Source organism: Podarcis erhardii (genome assembly GCF_964252035.2).
Source record: "Podarcis erhardii genome assembly, chromosome: 5".
Classification (NCBI taxonomy): Eukaryota; Metazoa; Chordata; class Lepidosauria; order Squamata; family Lacertidae; genus Podarcis; species Podarcis erhardii.
In genome coordinates this window covers 35382850-35406651 of record NC_138509.1, presented here as the reverse complement: position 1 = coordinate 35406651, position 23802 = coordinate 35382850, and the positions used below count along the sequence as shown (strand labels likewise).

General features: G+C 42.0%; 1 protein-coding gene across 3 annotated transcripts in view; it reads left to right on the top strand.

Annotated features, from left to right (window-relative positions):
• RNLS (renalase, FAD dependent amine oxidase) overlaps positions 1-23802 on the top strand; it is a 102647-nt gene that overhangs the window by 61876 nt on the left and 16969 nt on the right. For all 3 annotated transcript variants that reach the window (XM_081861965.1, XM_081861964.1, XM_081861966.1), the window contains exon 5: positions 9941-10114. In XM_081861965.1, the coding sequence (XP_081718091.1) occupies positions 9941-10114 (174 nt within the window). The remainder of the gene's footprint in view (positions 1-9940; positions 10115-23802) is intronic.

The following is a 23802-nucleotide window of genomic DNA, read 5'->3' as shown; positions in this document are numbered from 1 at the left end:
GAATTCTGTTAAACAGAATGCCCACGCTAAAAATACCTATGTTACAGTTTAACCACAATTTCCTTTTTAACTTAAAACAGCAATCAGCAGCAGCTCCAAATACTACAGCTTGTTCAGGCAATCTGTATCTAATTGACTAGTTTTAAATTCTTGGCCAAAGTATGATTTAGTCAGACACTACAAATAAAATCATCTTAAACAAAACAGTCTGTTGAAGGAAGAAATAATATATTTTTTGCACTGCATTGAACATTGTGTGTGTGGGTGTGGGTGTGGGTGTGGGTGTTCACACAACCCCAAGCATATGTATATACATACAAAAGGAAAGTAACAAAATAAAAGGTGAACAGTACAATTCTATGCTCCTCTACTGAGCAGTCCAGATCTGCCAGTCTCACTTAACCTTTCCTTGTGTGAATAGATCCAGCATAATTCAGTGCTTAAAGTATCAGAGCTAGAGAACTGGGGACATCTAGGTTCAAATTCTCATGAAGGTCACTGGGGGTTGTTCTGATGATCATATGAGGAGAAAGGAGGACTGCACACTGTACCTGAGGAAGGGTGAGATAAGTGTTTGAGAAAGAAAGAAAGAAAGAAAGAAAGAAAGAAAGAAAGAAAGAAAGAAAGAAAGAAAGAAAGACTTTCAGCCACCTAATATTTAAACCTCCTCCAAAAGCTTTAGAATATCACCTCATCGCCACATATTCCCCATATCAGATCAACCTTCTGACATGAAAGAAGGGTAGTTCACCAAGCCCTAGATTTTTCTACTGATTCAAACCTCTGTTTGACAAGAAACAGTCATGGGGGAAAGAAGCGCAGAAGCAAGCAGCAGGACTCTCTTCCCCTCCTTTGGTTTCTAGCAACTGCCTCAGGCATGCAAAAGTTCCCAGGTTCAGTCCCCATTACCTGAAGTATCAGGTGATTTGGAGGACTTTGGCCTGAGAATCTGGAGAGTCACAGCCAGCCTGGGTAGTGAACATTGGGCAAGGTGGATAAACAGCCTCACCTGGTTTGCAGCCTATCTCTGTGTATAGGACATTAGAGTCAACTCATAACACTAGTGCGCTGAGAGCTACGCTGGTTGCTAATATGCTGCTGGGCCAAATTTAAAGTTTACTGGTAGTGTATAAAGCCCTAAACACGTTTGAGAGATCAGTTTACTCCCTATATACCTGTCTGCTCACTGTATGGGCCCACCTCATGGTTCCATGGGCACCAGAGGTTTGTTTCATGGTTACTCAGATCAGGTCCTTAAGCACGCCTGTCCACGAAAGTTAGACAAGTACCAACATCATACACATTTCATCAGATGCTAGAAACTATTTCTACAGGCCTTCCCAAAAGGTTCTGTCGACTCAATGTCAGATATCAGATTTCTTTTGGGAAACTGTTCTTAATCTGCCTTATTTGTTGTGTTTTTATTATTGCACACCACTAATTTTTAACTGTCTATGATTTTTTCCAAATAGATGAATCAATAGAGAGTACATTGCAAAATGACCTGACCTAGTATAAAGAAGATTCATACAAGGAGCCTGTTTCTTCTTTTCTTTTACTATCAAGAGCTCCTTTATCCCTAGTTTCCTTTATCCTTGCCATTTAATATATCTCATTCAACTGATCCCACTTCCTACAATCTCCCTTTCCTTGCTCATAAATGGTCCTTAATTCCTACACATACTACTGCTTATGAGGGGTTTTCCCTCCAGATCAAGGACGTGGGTCTCTTTTTTCTCCTTCCTAGCTCATTCCCCTATCCAGCTTCATCTTGGGTACCACCACTCTTATAAGAAATACAGGATGCTGCCTTACAGCACATCAATCTGTGGGTCCATCTCACTCAGTATTGTCTACAGCAAAAGTGGGCGAACCTGTGGCCCTCTAATTGCTATTGAACTCCAGCTCCCATCATCTCTAGCATAGCCAACGGGTAGGGATGGTGGGATTTACAGTCCAGTTAATCTAGAGGGCACAGTGTTGGCTACCCAACAATTCTCCAGGGTTTTAGACAGGACTCTTTCCCAACCCTGCTTGGAGATGCCATTTATTGAACTTGGGACCTTTTCCATGCACAATATGTACTCTTAATACTGAGCTACAGCCCTTCCCTCTGCATCTGGCAGCCTTAGCAAGGTGAGGCATACCTTGAACCCCCGCCATGTGTTTTCTGCTTTCCTCTTTACAGAACCCATCTGCCCTTTGCTTTCATCCAGTTGCACCAACCTAGAGCCTACACACAAGTCATCACTGTCCTTGACCCAGCAGATGACTCTTGCTGGGCATTGTCCCACTGCTCTACCACTTCCAAGTCAATATTGGGTATTCAGGTCAATTCCTTCACTCTTTATAGAGAGTTTGTTGGTTCTCATTTCTTAATTTATAAGTGCTCAGCGTGGTTATCTCCCAGCTCTCATGGTACATGGGAGTGTTTTCTGGCTTTTGCACATTGGAGTCCTTAATTTATCACTTGTCCGTATTAGGATGGAACACTAGCATCTTTGTTTGAATGTTGTAGCATCGGGATAGCGGTTTTTCTTTCTAAGTCATAATGGAAGAGGTGTTGCTACATCTGAATGATAATACAGTTTTGTTTTTAGTTTGTTTCAGGGGGAAATAAGCATCTCTGTTTCTTTGTAATTAAATTGCCAGTGGGACAGTTATGACCAAGGCTTCCGTTTATGCTCCACTTGTGGTGGTCTGTTGCAAAGCTTCTATCCATGACTTAATTAGCTTGGCTTTTTAGAACTCTCAGAGAGCTCCAGCATCTTGTACTCTGTATGAGTGCAGTCTAAAAGCAAGAACGCAACTCTGCCCCCAACACCCACACTCTAGAGTTGTTATTAAATCATACCTGCTTTGGGAAGGAAGGAGATATATATATTATTTTAGAAACCATGTCAAATCATCTACCTTGTTCAAATTCAAACCAACACACACAGAATTCCCAAAACTGAAACTCTCACCTTGATTGAACTTGACTCACCTCACTGTCCTTAGTAGAAATCTTCACAATGCCAGGCATATAACTGTGCATTGTTATGCAATATTTCTGTTAATCTGATCTAGGCAATGGGTGAAAGACAACACTTAACATGAACATTTTTTGTCTTTTATTCGAAACTTGAATGTTACGTTGACGTTCAGTTCACAAAGGCTTTTATTTGCTCAGACTAGATGCTAATAGGCCCTCAAACACGACCATACATGTACACTTTCACCTGCCAAATGGCTTCTTAATAATGAAACAGCACAGTAGTGTAGATCCATGGGGAGGATATTGCATATTTTGTGTATATATATATATATATATATATATATCTGTTCCAATTAAAGGAGAAAGTTGGTGCAAGTGCATTGGTAATTTGAATAATCATATAAACTTACTTTAAAAGATAAACCTAGTAGAGGATTGGTTAGTTTGGCACAGACTCTTTTAAGGGAAACGTCTGCTTTATATCCTTTTTTGTCACATTAACCATTTAACTGGTGTTTCACCTTGAGATTTAAGCCATGTTTCCAGTGACTATTCAGTCACGGTTATTACTGAGATAGCTAACAAAAGGTGAAGGGCACCATGGGGAGGGTGCTTCATTCAGAAGTCTGAGCACACGGGGGAACTCTATAAGATCGAGATTGTGCCTGTTCACAGATGATCAGCTATCCCATGTGAATGTAAAATAGTATTAATTTCAGCTTAGCCTTCACCTGAAATGTCTGGCACATGGAATACTGTCACTCAATAGTTCACAAGAGCCACAACTAAGGAAGCAGGACTTAACACAACTTGTAGAAGGGGTCACAAACATGGCACCCATGAGGTCTTTCCCTAGCACCCACAAGTCTTCTGAGACACACACACACAACTGACTGCTCATGAAGTGGTGAGGGTGGCTACATTTTTCTCTGTTGAAAAATACATGGAGCTGAAGCTGGATGTGCCACATTCTTTCCCACTTCCTCTTTCCTATCTTAAGTGTTTTTCAAAGGTCAGATTAACTCCACAAGATCCGACTTTGACATAGATCTCTTGGAATAGTGAAGTGTGTTTGTGTGCGTGCCCCCTTATCTCTCTCTGTCTCTCAGTGAGGTTGATCCAGAGGAGGGGGAGATAAGTGGCTAGAGGGTTAAAGTGTCCCACAGGCCTGAACAGGTTAGTCATCCCTTACTTGTAGAATTGAATGTAATTGGACTACTTTGGTGTGTTTCATATTTTGAAGTGCTGCGCTTGGTGAAGGAAATCAGATACACAGGTATAGGTTGGCAGGAAGGGGTAAAATTAAATGCACGGGTATAGTGGCTTAGCTGTAGTGAAAAGACCTCAGGATTGTGGGCAATCTTGAGTTGATCGTAAGTCAGTAGTATAACATGGCTGCAATAAAGGAAAATGCAGTTTTAGGATAGATTAATAGAGACATCGTTTCCAAGTAGCAATAAGTAATAGTCCCATTTTATCCTGCAGTCGTCACACCTCATCTAGAGTACTGTGCCCAGTTCTGGGCACCACATATTAAGGAATATATAGCCAAATTGGGGCAAATTAAGAGGAGAGCAAGGAACCTGGTGGGCGTTTGAAACAAAGTCCTATGAACTAGGTAAAAGGAATATTGAGGGGGGATATGATGGAAGTCTACAAAAACCTGGATGGCTGCCCTGTGCAAGAAGGCAAAGACTTGTCCTCGGCTGCCTCAGATGGCATGCCTAGACCTCATGGGCTTAATTTACAGGAGGATAGATTTGCATTGAAGTTTCTTTGGCGGGAATATTGATGGTAAGAGTGATTTTACTTTGGAACCAGTTATTTATGGTGGCACCAGGTTGTAACTTCATGGGGTGTCTCTAAGCAGGAGTGGGTAGCCACCACAGAGCCCTTGTCTATGTCCCACTTTGGGAGAATGGTCAGTTGTGATGAGGAGGAGGACAACAGCCACAGCAACTAGGATGGTGGAATGCTTCATTCTATGAGGTTTGGGGAGCCTCCTCTCTGATGGCCTTCTGCTGACTTGTGAAGACATCCTTTTCCTTTATCAATCTTTTAATTTTCCACACTGAGGTGTTTTTATTGAAGACTGTTTTATCTGCCATGCCCGTGTCTGTTATATATATATTTCTTCTTCTTGCTGTATTTTCTTCTTGTGATTTTAATTATCGCAGGGTGCCTTGAATAGCTCATATATACAGGCAACAATCAGTTCCGGACTCCCATGCATATTGGTGGGGCCCACGTCAGCCTACCCCATTCCGTCGCCTTTTTGGTGACATTTTGGTGATGTTTTTGGGTCACTTCCAGGTTCGGCACGATGCATGTGTGCATGGTTGAGCACATATTGGATACTCCTAAAATGGTTGGTGCCTGTATTAAAAAAGTGAGGCATAAATCTTCATATCGGGTGGGGAATCTCAGATCTGGGGGCCAGATGCAGTCTTCCAGGCCTTCCTATCTCACCTTCTGGACTCTCCTCATGCCACAGAACCTCTCCCCAGGCCATGCTCCTCATCTACCCTGCTTTAGTCCCTCTTTTCATGTTGAAATGTGTCCTGTAGCTCTGATAATGGCATTTGCTTGCCTGGATGGAGGATAGATAGAGATATGTGTAGAAACCAGCTAACATATAGTACAAAGCTAACATTTACGTTTGTTGCCCCACTCACTTTTGCCTCTGGCCCTGGCCACCCTTGGCATTTGGTTCCACCCAACCAACCAGTTCACCACCCCTAAAGGTAAAGGGACCCCTAACCGTTAGGTCTAGTTGTGACCGACTCTGGGGTTGCGGCGCTCATCTCGCTTTATTGGCCGAGGGAGCCGGCTTACAGCTTCTGGGTCACGTGGCCAGCATGACTAAGCCGCTTCTGGTGAACCAGAGCAGCACACGGAAATGCCGTTTACCTTCCCACCGGAGCGGTACCTATTTATCTACTTGCACTTTGACGTGCTTTCGAACTGCTAGGTTGGCAGGAGCAGGGACCGAACAACGGAGGCTCACCCCGTCGTGGGGATTCAAACCGCTGACCTTCTGATCGGCAAGTCCTAGGCTCTGTGGTTTAACCCAGAGCGCCACCCGCATCCCTTCACCACCCCTGCATTATAATAAAACATAGGGCCCAGGACCTCAGGCCTCCTGGCCTCGCCTAGCTCTTCTCCAATCTCCCCCCCCCCAATAAAAGACACACACAAAGCCACATACCTACACCCTCTCTTATTGCTTTTGCCTGGCTAAAATGTGTTATTGAACTGCAATAATGGATGGAGGATAGACAGGTGTCTGTATGGAAACCTTGTGACGTTTGCATAGCTTGAATGCATCCTGCTGTGCAAATATACGAATCACAGCCATTGCTTCACCAGCTTTCACAACGGGCCCTGCCCATCATTGCCATGTAGGTTTCTCATGAGGGAATACTTCCCTCAGACTGGGGGTGGGGGGGGGAGGTTTCCTCACCTCTATAATAAAATTAATAACTGTTGGGGATGCTTTAGCTACAGATTTCTTGCATTCAGCTGAATGAAATGGGGGTGGGGAGGGCAGACTGGGTTGTGTCGCCTCCCACTTCATTGGTGTATATAAAGTGTTTTAAAGAGTCATTAAACTTCAATGCCCGTGGGGTGAACGAGGCACCGATGAAAGGGTGAGTCAAGTAGTCAGGGCGGAGGCTGTGAATACAGTTGAAGTGCATGACAGCTATGGATTAGCAGCCCTTCCTATTGCCCTGTGGGGCTTGCGGCTCTGGAGTTTGCTTCACAACCACTGCTGGGTGACGCGAAGCAGTGACAGCTGTGACTACCTGCAGATGGCACTGGTGATTTCTGCAGTTTCAAGGAAGCATCACCTTCATTTAGAACATACAGTCGTACCTTGGTTGTCAAACGCCTTGGTACTTGTCCATTTTGGCTCCCGAACGCTGCAAGCCTGCAAGTGAGTATTCTGTTTGCGATCGTTCTTTAGAAGCCGAATGTCTGATGGGGCTTCCACGGCTTCCAGTTGGCTGCAAGAGCTTCCTGAAGCCAATCAGAAGCTGTGCCTTGGTTTCCAAACATTTTGGAAGTCGAATGGACTTCTGGAACGGATTCCATTTGACTTCTGAGGCACCACTGTATTTGTCTTTGCCTTACACAACGTTCTGGTGGATCCTTTCCCCCCTGATGCTCCTTCATTTTTCCTAATGACTTTTTAAAATATAATATCACATACCGTGGCATTCTTTTTCAGGCCAGAGCACTATAATTTTCCTTTTCACAGAAGACATGTGAAAATATTGCCTGCCCAATGAATAGCACTCTTCAGAATACTGGCCATATTTCGGAGGACCTTAAGAGAATAATGGACTTATAAAACTTTGGCTGCCACCATTAAGAACATGGGAAGTTGCCTTATACTGAGTCAGATCATTGCTGCATCAGGCTCAGGACTGTCTACACTGATTAGCGGTGCCTCTCTGTGGTTTCAAACAGGGTATCTCCCAACCCTAGCTAGAGATTGAACCTGTGACCTTCTGCATGCAAAGCAGGTACCCCACCACTGAGCCTAAAGCCCCACCACTGAGCCTAAATGGCCAGTCAGTCCCTTCTCCCTCCTTGGGGAAAAGCCCCCAAGAGCGGCGCGCTCTTTAAAGGCTGCACGGCTCCTACGGGCTTTTCTACAAGGTGGGGGAATTCCCCCACCTCCTATAAAAGCCAGCAGAAGCCACGCAGCCCCTTTAAAGAGTGCACGGCTTTTGCCTGCTTTTGCGGGAGGTGGGGGAATTCCCCCATCTCCCGCAAAAGCCCACAGGAGGGAGAAGGGACAGACTCGGACAGTCTGTCCCTTCTCCCTCCTTGGGGAAAAGCCTGCTTTCCTCCACCGCCAGCCTCCAAGCCGGGTTGGAGAGTAGCGGGAAGGCGTCGCGCGCCTTCCTGCTGCCCCCCATCCTCTGGGGCTGGCGATGGGGGAAGCACTACTTTCTCCCACCGCCAGCCTCACAGAGCAGACTCTCCTGGCTTCAGTGGAAGCAACGCGAAGCCTCTGGAGCGCAAGCTTCAGAGGCTTCGCGTTGCTATCGCTGAAGCCAAGGAGCCTGCATTCGCCCCATAAGACGCACACACATTTCCCCTTCATTTTTGGAGGGGAAAAAGTGCGTCTTATAGGGCGAAAAAAACGGTATATATAAGCATGTTTGGGGGGGGTTAGTTTTATGGTACCAACTGCTTTGAGGGTCCTTAGCAGGCGTGAAAGTGGAATAAATAAATGAATGAATGTCTCCATGTGTGTTTAGTCCAGGGAAATTACTCTGGAGCCATGTTGAAATGAAACAGCACTTTTAATCTCTAATCGTGAATGCACTGGTTCTTGTCCACGACTCACAATCTTATCTATACTCACAGCAGCATAGACATATATATTTTTGTACTCATGAACTCCCAGATCTAGAGGTCACCAAGAACTGAGTCTGCATTGTCAAGAATGTTGCTGATTAGTAATGAAAAGATTATTTGGTATTTAAGATTGATATTTTCTGGAGTCCTTGTTCTAAATTCCAAACATGCAGATGCACACGTGTGGTTGCATGACTTTCTGGTAATTTTTTGCACGCAAAGGAAATCTATCTATGCGGGTAATTCTACTGAGTACAATATTACGTATGTATTGTTATTTATTATGGAAGCTTGTATTCTCCTTGACTACTTTTAAAGAGAAAGAGGCTAAAATAAGACTCACATTCTTGAATTTATGTCTGCATTATAATAAGAGGACAAGGTCACCAGCCCAGACCACCACAGCGGCCCACCACAGCAGGGGGATACAGTGGTACCTCGGGTTACAGACGCTTCAGGTTACAGACTCCGCTAACCCAGAAATAGTACTATTTCTGGAGTCTGTAACCTGAAGCATCTGTAACCTGAAGCGTCTGTAACCTGAGGTACCACTGTACTTCTACCAGCAAATCTGAAATTAGTTCTTAGGGCATGAATAATAATGTAGGCTCCTCACGGTTAACACACGGTGTTGTAGTGGTCAGTGTCAGAGTAGGACTGGGGAAACCCAGGTTCGAAAGCCCACTCAGCCGTTGGGCAACCTTGGGCCAGCCACTATCGCGCATCCTAACCTACCCCACAGGATTGTTGTGAGGATATAATAGAGAACCACATATGCCACCTTGAGGTCCTTGAAGGGAAGGTGGGGTAGAAATGTAATAGCAATAATAACAAAGATTTGAAAGTACACTCAGGGACTTCCTTTGAGTTTTATTCCTTGGGAGGAAATGGATTCCTATTTGCCTAATAACATTTTTGGAACGGGTTTCTGAATGGAGTACCACGTCTCTGTTCTTGAGTGGGCTTTTAGAATTTACTGTAAGTTATGAAATGTCCCAAATTAAATGTATTAATATGTGATACGATGCCCTTTGTGAGATGTAATTCTTCTTCTTCTTCTTCCTCTTCTCCTCGTTATAGCCATTAGCTAGTAATCCGATTACATATATTTTGTGGATGATACGATTTTATCTTGCAGGACTTTTCTCTTAGCTGTAATGTGTTCTCAAGATTCTGTTGTGGCAAAGCTCTCCACCCCCCTTTTTTTGTGTGTGCAAGTGGCTTATATCGCCTCCCCACCCTTTGCTCTGTTTCACCTCCGCTCGCATCTACCTTTTCCATTTTATGCACAAGGATATATCCCATGTTTCATAAAACGTGGCTTCTTAAGTATCCTTAAAACATTCTGATGACCCTCTGTGTGACAGTAACAAAGACCCAGGACTACATTCGTGTTCTGTCATTTGAAACTATGCAACGGCGCATGACTTCTGCCGCCCGCAACCCCCCTTCCTTTTATTTCTAGGCACATATGAGTGCTGTTTTAGGAAAAGTCTAAGCGGCTTAACTATAGCATTATTTGCAGGTTTAATGCTCTGAGAGAAAAGTAATTGTCTAATTCCTTTATTTGTCTTTTTTTTTCCTCCACAGTAATTAACAAAAGTCAAAGGCAGCAACTGGAATCTGTGAGCTACTCCTCTCGTTACGCTCTGGGCCTTTTTTATGAAGCCGGCACACAGATTGATGTCCCTTGGGCAGTACGGTACATCTCCGATAATCCCTGCATACGCTTCATCTCCATTGATAATAAGAAGCGCAATATAGGTCAGTGCTCCCATTATTCCCTTTAAGCACAGTAACAAAGGAGGGTGTAGATCATGAAGGGCGGGGGGAGAAGCGACTTAATTGAGTGTTGCTATTCTGAACAGAGCAAGTATTTAACTCCATGCCGTAGGGGATTAACAAAACAAAAAAAAGTAATGTCACATTTGGCCTGTAATAAAATGCACAATGAAATTAAGGAGGATTTTAAAAAATCATCATCACCCGACACATGGTTTATACTATAGCATTTTATGAAAGCAGTGTCAGAGATGGGTTAAAAAGAGAAAGAGGAAGAACAAAGGAAAACATCAAAACCTGGCTATTGCAAGAAATGCCCTGGTTCTGCTGTTTAAAGCTTTGATTTTTGCACAATTTATTCTACCGTCCATCCAGAATTTTACTACCCTTCGTCACTCTTCCCCGCTGAATATGCTTGGCTCCAGAAATGAAATGTGTAGGCATGGCTGCTGAGCCCAGTCCTGTGGCAGTGCTGGGGGGCGGGGGTGTTAGCATGGAAGGACCATGACATTTCCGTAATTCCATATATTATTCAAGAAGACCTTCCCCCCCTCCCCCAAAGTGCTGCTTTTGTCAGTGTTTCGGGATACGTTGTTGAAAATGGCTGTGGAAAAGGCATTGGGTGCCACTTTTATTTCCCCCCCTTCTAAGGCAAATGTCTTCTTTGGAGGAGGAGAGATTTTCATCAGGACTGTGGCATGGAAAGAAAGGTTTTAACACCCACCCACCTTCCACCTCGTTTCTCCTGTTGCAGTTAGGATGTGCTTCCTCCGAACTTCAGCTGCTCCTACATTGCAGTTTCCAAGACACAGTTAACAAACCACACATTTAATGTGTACTTTGGCTCTAAAGTCTCCAGAATTCTACATTTTTCCACAGGTTCTAATGATGTGCAAATGGTTGTCGTCATCTATCTGTGGCATGGGCCCCTGAAAGTGAAGTCCTATTTCCAGCACCCCTTCCTTAGAAGTCCCTTTAGATTGTATATTTCCAAAGGTGTCTTCTCGAAATGAAGTGAGTCTTGCCTTTTTCCAAGGCAGGAACGCACACAGTCCGCATGTTGTGTCTTAAGACTGTATTCTTTCAGGGGAAACTGTGCCAAGCTCTTTCTGCAGAGGTGCTGTTGCAAAGGTGCACGTGCAGTGGCAATTTGCACCAATTGGGTAGAATCTGTAGACATTCGAGCCTCTGCTCTTTAAGGGCACCGCTGCGGGCCATCTGCCAGGAAAGGCTGCCCTCTGCTCCTACTCGTTTCACCCTTGTCCCTGTAACTGCAGCATCCCTAATGAATGCAGCTGTCATGTAGGTCATATCAGGAGGCCATGGGAGGTGCAGCCTACCAAGGGCATAGAAGGTCAAGATCTGGACCTTGACCTAAATCCAATATTGAACACAGGGCAATGAAGCATGAGAAGTACTAGAGTGATGTGCTTTCAGTTGCAGCCTGCTGTTTCCTAGATGGCTTTCTAAGTTGGTCTTCATTCAAAGATGGTTATATATACATGGCCATCTATGTCTATGTATAGATCTAGATATAGATGCCCTTATATATTTCCCAGCCTTCATTTCTCTGCTCAGATCACTAAATAAAAATTGCACAGATTTAGTTTGGTTGTGCAGGATATTATTATTATTATTATTATTATTATTATTATTATTATTAGGCAAGCCCTGACTTCCAACAGTGTAAGAAGACATACTTTTTAAAAAAAATTAGTAGTATTTATAAATTTGTATCCCACCCTTCATCTGTAGATCTCAGGGTGGTTCACAGCATAAAAATGCAAGATAAAAGCACTAAATATATTATAAAAACAAGGACAAACTAAAAAAAGCCAATAACACCCCCACACCTCAATTTATAACCAGAAAAATACAGTTATTAATAACTACTTTTATCTGTCCTCATTGTCAACAACAGTCATACTGTCTTTGTTTTATTTATTTTAGAGATTCATATCGTACCCTTCCATAAAATTCCCAGGGCATCTTCCCAGTTTTCACTTCAATCAGCATCCCTTGGACTGTTCCCCAAATCTTGCTCTGCTCTCCCAGTTGGCTTACGGCTTATGTTTGTGATGTGGGAGAGGAATTTTAACCTTCCATCTATTATATTCTGCATTTAGTACAAAATCATGTGTGCTGTGAGGATTCTCACATTTAAAACATCTGAAACATGAAAATATATTAGTTATATTAAAGTATAGGTTAAGAATTGATATTTAAGGGCATTTCTTTTTTTTTAGCAGAGGGGAAAGACGTAACTTTTCACCTGAATTCTTTGCATGGTTTGTCAGGGAATCTGGCTTGGCTTCTTTCCCCCATCTTCTCTTCTTCTTTTTCTCATCCATTGCCATCTTGCCATCAACCAACTTGTGGTCCTGCGATTGTGGCAGCTGTGCTTGCCCAGATCAACCATAATCCTGCAAAGGCCCACCTCCTGTGGCCAACGTTGGCAGGTGGACAGCCCCACCCACCTGACAGCGTTCTTGCAGGTGCACTTTGGATTCAGACCACACCTGCAAATGGATATTTCTCTTCTGCAAACTGAGAAAATGCACAACAGAAGCTGCTAGCCACTTCTGGAACATTGGGGAGAAATATTTGGGGCTAATAGCTACGGTAATGGGATGGGCAGGTGCCTGTTAGGAAACTTGTATTGCCCAATGAAGTGCCAACTCCATTATTGTTTCTATTGTGTTTAATTAATAATAAACAAAACAAGAAGGGGAAGGGGGAATTAAATGTCAGCCTCCGTTGATTGAACTATCATGCCATTGTGCCTGTATACATGTAAGCCTGATTTAACCAGCTGCTCCTGATGGATTAAGAGAAAGCCACAGTGTATCAAAGCATGCTCATCCTTCATGACACAGATTTATAAATTGAGAGTTGGGAGTGAGGTGGGGGTGGGGGAGAAATATTTGTTGGCAGTAATTTGTCTAAGATAACCAGCTTTCTCAGAGGGAGTGAACTATATAACTGTTATAAGCTTTTAAAAAAAAAAATGCTGAAGACCAGCAGTTGCAGATGAATTTCTTCCCACAAGACCTCATTATGACATATGGTCCTCCTTCTCTTTTGTACTCTGTTGCCCCTTGTTAACTCAGTTGAATTTTGCAAATTGCAACTCCGTTCCAAGAAAAGTAGTAGTAGGACAATGTGCTTATTAGCAGCAAAACAGAAATAGTTGTGATGGCAAGGGCTCTATTTAATCTCAGGGGTTTTATGAGATGTTTTCATATTCTCTGGGTTTTCTTTAATTTAAAAAAATAGCAATGAAATAGCTGAATGAGAACAGTAAGAGTGAGGGGATTTTTGTCCTTAAGGGCATACGTCTTTTGCCATGTTTAATGAGCATTACTGCAAGCCAGGATGCTTATGATGAAGACTATCTAGCCAGGAATAGATAGGTGATAGATAGATATGATAGATAGATCGATGATAGATGATAGATAGATAGATAGATAGATAGATAGATAGATAGATGATAGATATAGATAGATAGATGATAGATAGATGATAGATAGATAGATAGATAGATAGATAGATAGATAGATAGATAGATGTAGGTAGGTAGGTAGGTAGGTAGGTAGGTAGATTCCCCAAAACTATAATGCTCACAGTCATTGCATAGATATTATAGATGCTTCACATGCACAGGCATGTTAGCTGCCCTGTGCTCCCATTGGAAGGAAGATAAGTACGAGGGTATAAATAAGTGCTTAAAACTGAACTCATACACATTGTTCTCAGTGTGCAGTGCATAACATGTTTGGCCAACTCTGGTGCACGAAACCCACAAAGAGTGGGCTTTGCCGAAAGAAGAAGCAAGCCATAGGGTGCAGACAGAAGGTGTCATTCTTCTTTGTCCTGCCTACAAGCTTCGTGTAGGCTTCTTGACATGGTGCCAGTTGTGTCATGCCAATATGCATCAGACAGAGCAGAAAACTGTGTTCCTTGCAAGGCTCATTCTCGCCTGGTGAGACTCAGTAGATCAGGGATGGGGAACCTGTGGCCCTCCAGAAGTTATTGAAATACAGTGATCATCATCCTTAACCACTAGACATGCTGCATACTGCCTCTTTGTGGCTTGCTTTGCAATTAAGAAATTTGCAGGAAAACGTTTTCAGCTTTTTCAAGCTTGCTCTAGCTTCCGCATATACAGTTTCTTCTCCTCCTCCTGTTGCAAAAAGGCCTTTATTTACTTTGCCTCCATCAGCAGGTCACTCCACCAATACATTTGACTCCTCTTTGCTTTATCGGTTTGCTTTATAGCCCCTTTCGTAGCTCCTTTCAAGGCCACTAAGAAATTATTCACGAAGATAACGGAAGACGGAATAGGTTATCCAGCATTCTCTTTGCAGGACTCCCTCTGATATGTGCTCTATACATTAAGGCGATTCCAGGAGGAATAGAAGAAACTCAACAAGCCATGTGAATTTTTAATAGAAAAACCAAGAACAGCCCATCCGTTTGCAAAGTAGTACATTAACGTCAGTACTGACATTTCAGAGGAAATTCCAAGTTTATTTTTAGATTCGAAGGAATTTATTTTTATTCATTATTCATAGCTAGATACATCTTATTAAATCCAAAATGATTTTTCTCGATAGATATTTTAGAGGCACCCAGTCCGCTCAAATAACGGATTACCTACTTTCCAGGTTTTTTTCTTCTCACCCTGCTTGTCATTAGATCTCTATTTGTGTGTGTCATTTTCCCTTACAGATTGCCATTCAGACTTTAATTCAGGGGTTGCCAGCCCTTTGGGGAGCATTTCAAATTCTGAAAGAGGGCTGGAAGTGCCAGTCACAAAATGGGTACCATGGAGGAGGCATGGAATATCACAAAATGGCTGACACAGGGAGCATGGCATAATTCAAAATTAGAGAGAAGGGCACCCCTGACATCCTTATGCTTCCCATGGGAAGTTAGCTATGTCCTACTGGTCCTGATTATGGAGATCTCTCTCTCTCTCTCTCTCTCTCTCTCTCTCACACACACACACACACACACACACACAAACACACACACACACACACAGAGAGAGAGAGAGACAGAGAGATCATTCCTAAGCACTAGGAAAAAATATACAAGGTAGCCACACCACCAGTCTCATTTCACAGAAAATGCATAAGTTTCCCACATATTTGCCCTGCAACTTCCTTTATAGGAGAGCTAGAGATTTTATTTATTTTTTAAATGAACACTTGGGGTCTAGGGAACTTGCCCAGTGGTGCCCATGGGCACTGGGTTGGAGACCTCTGCTTTGTTGTTTAGGGGAAAGGAAAGGGGAGTGGTCAGAAATGGCATTTTTTTCCTGCCATTCTCTCTACATAATTAAAATAAATTGCACTGGAGGCTAGCCTCTTATATAAATGCTTTCTTATTTATTTCAAAAATTCTAATCATGCAGTCTCAGCACAGTGGACTGTGAAAGCTAATAGCTTATAAAAATACAAAGTGCCACATAATATTCGTTCAGCACTTGCAAGGAATCAGTCCTTCACCATGGCAGCACCTACACTGTGGAACTTCCTGCCCATTGAGACTGTACTGCTTTTGATGCCTGCTAAAAACGTTTTTGTTTATGCAAGCTTACCTAGACTTACACATTTGATATGTATTTTAACATGCTGGGTTTATTTTGAAAACGTTCAGACTAACTTTCTTTAGCATCTGATTTTATTGGTAATTTTAATGTGCATTTTATGTAAACAACTTAGAGATTTTGCTGATTGAGCCAAATCGATCCTGTAAAATAAAACAAGATTAAAAAAAACACAATAAAATAAGCAGTATTAATTAAAACTAAAAAAAGAAAAGGCAAGCCAGCGATCTTCCTGAACAAGCAGGTCTTAACTTCCCATTAAACAGGACACAAATGGCAAAACCATTGCAAGGAATGGCATGCGTCAGAATTTGCGCACCTGGAACAGATCGTTAGATCAGGACACAAATGCAACATTTAAAAAATAGTGAGCACAAACCCCGCTTCAGTAGGCAGACTAATTGCCCTTGTTTTAGCAATATTTCAGGGCAAAACATGCGTGGCACAGCGGATTCTATCTACGCTAAAAGACAGAGTGTTGCCTCTTACCACTTAAAAGTACTGAACATATGCTATGTGTACACCATACCATAAAATGTCTACTGTACCATAAAATCAAGTGGCTAACTGAAATATCTTTTTAAAGGAAACCTGAGGATGTGGTTTGGTCATTTTGCCCTTGGGCAACAGCATTCATATGGTGAGAATAAGGATGAGACTTGAGAAACCTAATTGCCCAGGATCACATAAATTATGGTGTTGGGGGAAGGGCTGTTTTGGGAGGGAGAAGGGTTAGGCACATTGCACATACATTACATGCAACCTCCCGCCTCTCACGTGAGTTCAGATGGCTTTAAAGGGAGATTATTGATTTATTTGCATGTTTACACCCAACATTTTTATATCGACCTTTCACAAAGTGACCAAGCTCTGATTCTAGGTCATCGTATGGACTGACCATCTCAACCAGGCCTGAAACAAATACCTATGGTTCTTTTAAAAAGGGGTTTTTTATAGTCATACTGTTCTCCTTTTTTCTCTCTCTTACACATCAATAAAATAAAACACTATGAACCACGGGGCAGAGATGCAAATAGAAACTAGCACATGCTTCCTCAGTTTGCCCTAGAAATACCACTTCATTCACAAATGGGAGTAACTACCACTTCTAAAAGCAAATGTGGTTTAGTTTCTCAGCACATTCTGTTCTCTGTATCCCTGTGGAGACCGTGAACAAAAGTGTTGATTGTGGTAGGGACTTTTGGCATCAAATCCTTTTTTAAGTTCAGAACTGGATAACAATCACCAATTCAATTTGCACAGAATGCGATTATACTTGGGCAAATACAGTTTGTGTTTTTTATATTAAAGAAAAATCAAAGATTTTAGAGCTTTCTTTTTTATTATAAGAAATGTCAGTTTCTGTGAGAACTTGCTTGATAACTTGTCAAAACAGCATTTTAAAACAATGGCAGAATTATTCTAATTCTGTGGCTTTCTGTGGGGTTGTCTAAAAAATGAATAAGAGCAGAGACCACTTATTTATGGGGGTATGGTATGTGGGGCCCTTCAAAAGCTGCATCATCCCTGACCATTGTCTAATGCTAACTTGGGCTGATGGGAATAAGAGTCCCACAGCACCAGGAAAATGTCACATTGGCTGTCAGTGGTTTATTCCTTCCCTATTTCACATGTGTGGGATGCAGGTGGCGCTGTGGGTTAAACCACCAAGCCCAGGACTTGCTGATCAGAAGGTTGGCGGTTCGAATCCCCGTGATGGGGTGAGCTCCTGTTGCTCAGTCCCTGCTCCTGCCCACCTAGCAGTTCGGAAGCATGTCAAAGTGCAAGTAGATAAATAGGTACCGCTCTGGCGGGCAGGTAAATGGCATTTCCGTGCGCTGCTCTGGTTCGCCAGAAGCAGCTTAGTCATGCTGGCCACATGACCCAGAAGCTGTACACCAGCTCCCTCGGCCAATAAAGCGAGATGAGCGCCACAACCCCAGAGTTGGTCACAACTGGACCTAATGGTCAGGGGTCCCTTTACCTTTACCTTTATTTCACATGTATAAGAAATACTGTAATGTAAATGAAAAGGTAGCTGGCAAACACAGCGAATTTTGCAAAAAGAAGTTTCTTGGTTGAACAGACCAGGAATTCCTGCCTGCTTGACTTTAAACTGTTGTTTTCAGACCTCACCACTTTCTAAAACCTTCCTGAATTGCTGTATTGTTTCCCACTTTCATAGACTATGTATAATTTCTACCTTCTCTAGTCTCCACGGGAAGAGTTCTCACGTTGTGAAGTGTATTGAGAGAGACATTTACTCAAGCAAAACCTTTAATTCTTCATGATTTACAATCTGCTAAGATAGCTTAGACATTACTGAGCGCAGGTTTGTAGTTTAGCTAAGAATACTGTAGAACCATTTTCACTGATACTTCTTTCCTTCAAACTTCATGGATGTCATGAGCACTTTTAATCATTAAGATTAAAATGTTAAATCACTATAACTTCTTAAACATTTAATGTCTCTTTAACATGAACTTTTGTTTATCGTGATACTCCCAGACCCCTTTCTGGCAGTTAGTTATCTTAAACTCCTTATTTTTCTTTAATTCTTTTTTTTTTTTAATCCATTTTCCCATAGGCAAAATACATGTGAACAAAATTGTTTCTTGAAAATATGTGGGAAAGCATGCAATATCCATATCTGTCCGTCCCAAAGTCCTTCTTTTATCAGAAACAAGTAGCAATAACATAGCTACTTGTTAGCTATGTTATCACTTTCAGTTTATCCCAGTTCCCCATTTTTCTAGCCTTCAGTTCTCTACATTTCCAGATCAGTTTGCAATTTTCCAAAAAGGTGTTCATGAAAATTCAGCATTTAATGCAAGTTTCTCATAATATACACATTTTCAAGTCAAGTCAAGTTTTACTGCGGCAAAAGCCAGTGACACAGAACACCACAAGATCAAACAAAAGGAAATCAACAACAGCATCAAGAAGAAGAAAAAAAGAAAATTATTACACAAGGGAACTTCGCAGTGTGCCATTCAACAAAAGAGATTTACGCTTCCTGATTGCTGAAGTGCAAAATTTGGCCACCTCATATGATATTGAGCTTGAGGAATCTTCCAGAAGGTATTTTCGTAGAATTTCGGGGGAGGATTCCAAATAATGTTGAAGGGGTATAAATTTTGATAAAAGCGGCAAAATAAGTTAAACTCGTTCTTCACTATAGAATTCGCAAAATAGAAGGATGTGAGTGACAGATTCTACCTTATTAGACATACAGGGGCAGAGACGCGCATGCATTGGTACCCGCGTAAATTTGCCGTACAGCACTGCTGAGGGCATTGTCTCAAAGCGGGCTCTGGAGAAAGCCCATCTATAAGCTTCGTTAGTGATGTTAGTTAAGTAAGGGGCAGCTGAAAAATTAGACCAAGCTTTTAAAGATCTATACGTCTCCGGGAGTAGGGCGTCTTCTTGTTGTAATTCGACATCGTAGAGTCTCTGAGTGATAATTACTTTAGCCTTGTTCAGAGTTCCAATAAGAAGATTTTCAGGGTTTAGGCCAATTTGTTTGATCTTGTTAGTTATTTGCATAAGCCAAGGAGGATAGGGAACTGCAGCCAGGAAGTAAGGTAACAGTCCCTTAGGATTGTAATGGATTTTCAACCAGAGGGATATTGCTTGCTCCCAGACTTTTAATTCCACTCTGGGCAGTCCTGCCTCTTGCCTTAAGACTGCATTAGGTGTACACTTTGGGGTAGCAAATAATGATCTTAAGAATTTTGATTGTACTGTTTCAAGGGTCTTAAGGTTGGTAGAAGGGCTAATTTGAGAGCCATACAGGAGTTGGGCTAACGATTTTGCCTTGAAAACTTTAAGGGCCATCGGGAGGAAGCCAGCTCCTTTCCTTCTGAATAATCTAAGGATGGCATTTGCACTTCTTCCTGCTGATATAGCTGATGTGGTCAGGTGTGTTGACAATTTGGCATTATAAGAGAAAGTAATGCCTAGGTATTGGAAGATCTTAGTCTGTTCAATGGCGTTTCCCTTTACGCTCCAATTATCTTTCCTGAAGGAGCGGTTAAAATGTACAGTTTTGGTTCTGGCAAAGTTAATTGTTAACAGCTCAGTGTTACATTGGTCACTAAACTTTCCTAAGGCACATTTCAGACCCACTTTGGTTTGAGAGAGAAGAACAGCGTCATCCGCATACATTAAAACTGGTACTTTTCTGCCGTTAGAGAACACGGGGGGATGGGTTTCGATTTCACGGCAACATGTGACCAGGGAGTTAACATAGATGTTAAATAAAAATGGGGCTAATAGACATCCTTGTGTATATAAAAATATACACATTTTTAATTCAGTGCTGCCATATTTGCAAAGCAAATATAATATAAATTCCCTAAGATACAGTCGTACCTTGGAAGTCAAACAAAATCCATTCCGGAAGTCCGTTCGACTTTCAAATAGCGGCTTCCGCTTGGCTGCAGGAAGCCACGGAAGCCACGGAAGCCTCATTGGACTGGAAAAGTCACTTCCGGGTTTTGAATGTTTGGGAGCCAAAACGTCTGAGTTCCAGGGAGTTTGGCAACCATGCAACCACTGTAACCTATTTTTATATCATTTTCACTAATATGTACATTGTTAAGTACACATCACTGCGGCAAAGAACTGCACTTGAAAATTTGGAGAAGTGTGAATTTTAAAGAAATAGGCATGTTTTGTTTGGTTCATGTATTGTTTCAGAAAGTGTAAATTAGGTGGGTTCACCTCTAAATGCGAATTAGCACAGAACAAAAATACTGTTCAACTGAGATTAGATTAAATGATTTCATTGATGTGCTGTAATCCTTCTGTGTTTCAGCTGATAAAATGAAAATGGAAAGCAATTAATATTTTAAGATGTATGACATCAACAGTGCTAATATATTTTTCCCTAACTTAAGATTCATAGCCCCCATTACAGAATATCAGATGTGGGCCAATTCATAGAAACAATTTTTGAATAGGATGGTTTGAAAACAGTCAGTGTAGCTACAAAAGTGCTAGAATCAGAACTTTTGGGAAACCAACTTGTTGTTGTTGTTGTTGTTTTGCCTTGTATCTTTCTTCAAATTTATTTGACCTGTCTCTTTGCTTTTTTTTTTATTTCAGCACATGAGTCCTAAATACAACACAATAAAAATGATAAACCCTAGCTGATTAACTATATGAGTTTTAGCTGAATGGTTAGTTGATTGATCAAAGCTGCATGGTTTTTTGTGTGAATAAAACAAATCATAGAATAGAAAACATGTTTTGTTTTTGGACAATGCAAGCATTTGTCACAGCAGAAGCCACGTAGAAAAAAACATATCCTTTGCTCAAGAGGGAATTTCTCTACTAAGATAGCAGCTAATACCAACAGTTTTTTGTAAGTTATTTTAAAATATCAGCCTCCCAATTCATCGGGTAGCAAGTTTCTAGCCAGTCAAAACATGAATATACCAACTGAAACAATTAATTAACCAAATGCTACAACCCTACTAAATACACCCTGGACTTCTGACCAGAGGGATTTCTGCTTAGAACCAAGTGACAGTATTTGTAAACTGTCACAAAAGGGCTTGCAGTCTTCTTGCCCATGTTGGCTATGCAAGCAGCAGTCAATACAAGCTAACAGGTGATTGTTTTAGGGACAACCTAAAACTCTGTTGCCAATATTCGTGATGACAGCAGCTTTGAGGACAGAGTAGCACCCAGGCACTACAGGCTCCACCTCCCCAGCTTTATTATGGAGTAGTGACAGCCAGATTGGAGAAGTCCTTTTTATGTGCTGGAAGTCAACAAAGTTGACTTTTCCCAGTGTCATTATGTATGGAGCGAGGAGCCACAGCACAGTGCTTCTTGATATATATTTCCATGTAGTGACTCAGCATGTTCTGGTTTTATTTCCCAAGCAAATTCTGACTTGCTTATTTCTGTTTGCCTTTCCACCAGCATCGGTCCCATAGGCTGTCAGTTATTTGAAAGGTGAGCTCTAGTAGAACTGGGATCAGAATTGCAATGGAGCTCTTGAAACAAACCCGCAGGAAGGTTCATATAGAATAATCACCTGCAAGTCAGGGTGCAAACTGAGAAACCTGTCTCGAGCAGGTCTAGTTTAAGGAATTGACTAGATAGAAAGGCAAACAGATAAGGATACTATGGGCTGGGAAGGAAGCGGATGGCAGGGGCACGAGCAAAAATACTTAGAACAGTCCAGTGCAAAATCTTCATGAGGTTTCATTATCCCAAGAACTTTCCTCTATGCAGAATGCTAGTATGATGGTCCCCTGGCACAAAGATGACTATAAATGCAGTGAAAGGGCTGTTTGTTTGATAGTTACAGGGGAAAGACTTCTGCAAAATCTCTAACACTCTGAATAATTTGCATCAGAAATTGGGGGATCAAGTGCAGTTTTTCTCCTTAGGTTATTTTCTGCCTTCTGAAGAAGGGATGAAAGGACTCTTTTTAAAATCAAAAGGGGAAAAAGAATGCCTTATTCTCTTACATTTTAACTATACCAAGAAGAGGGGTGTGGGGAAACAGCCTAGCATGGATACAGCAGGGCTGGAAAACATCAAAGATATTTACTGCTCACAACCCATGGGGTGAATATGGTAGCTGCTGAAGGAAAAGGAGGAAAGGAAGAGCAGACTTTTTCTTTTTGCAATATTTATCTGTTTCCCCATAGCAATGTTCTCTAGCCATCTACAACGATAAAACATTAGCATACAATAACAATCAATAATTACAGCAGAAACCAATCAACTCATACACCTCAAATCATAATGTTCCTCCACTGGAGTGCAGGTACACCATGGGAAAGAAGAAGAAATAGCTCCAGATAATTCAGTCAAGAAAAGGGAAAGAATCAAATTAACAGGAGACAAAGCAGGAAATGTATGCCTATAAACATATGCAGGAGAGTCATGAAAAAAGACGCAGTGGGAGAGAAGGATGAACAGGAGCATCAATATGACCCAAATGCCTTTGCATGTAGTTGGCAATCCTAACTGAATAGTAAGTCCTATTGAGTTAAATGGGGCTTATTCCCAGGTAGGTAGGGTTACAATTGCTCCCTAACTTGTTTTGGAAGCATCTAACCAAATTTAGTTGTGTTAGTCCAGTTCCTAGAATGTTACTGATTCATTCCTTAGTTGGCAATAATGAGTGAATGAATGGTAGTTGGCAATAAGCCGGAGGGCCATTGGTACCAAGATCTTTCCTATAGTTAAAATCACAAATATGGTACTTTCTTCTTAATGACCTCTCTCTCTTTCTCTCCCTCTCTTTCTTCACTGTTGTGATATCTTGTTTCTCTGAGTTAGACTCGCCACTGCTATTTGTTTATTTTCTATGAGGTATCGGCCATCTTTTTGGAGTGGGCAGTGATACTTCACCATAGCAAGCTTCTAGTTCCCAATAAATAATCCTCCCCTAGGCTTTGAGCGGCAACAAGATTTTTAGGTTTGTTTTAAGACTATCCTGGTGGTCATACGCAACAGAACTGGGGCTGTACCAAGTGCTTGAGCCCTGTTTACATTTTGGCTCCAAACACAAGCATGTTTGACATTTCTGAGTGATAAATGAGTTCTGTGCCTGAAATCAGATGCGGCACATGCTGAGCAAAGTGTAGGAAGAGCAGCAAATACGCAAAATACAGGACGATGCACTCCTATTGTATCACTTTTAGTTTTGGTCAGCTTCTGCATTTCACCACACCACCGTTTTCATGGAACTTAACTGTGATTCCCCCGCGCCCCCCGCCCCCATAAAAACATAGCCCGTCACCTTCAGAATCCGATTTCGCTTCGTGTGTTTTCGAATGTCAGCTTCTAAGAATAACCCTTAATTTTAAGAACGATCTTGCTCCAGTAACCTCAGCGTTAAATCCATTGCAGTTTGGGTTTCAGCCTCAGTCACACACAGTTCTCTGCTGCCATCCCAACAAAAAACAGCTTCTCGGTTGCCGTTTCTTACTGCTGAGTGAGCACAGCGTCCCTCTCTACTTTTACTAGGAAGCTTCCCATCTCCTCTGTGGTTCATTGCTCCTGGGCAACACAACCCTCACAGCAC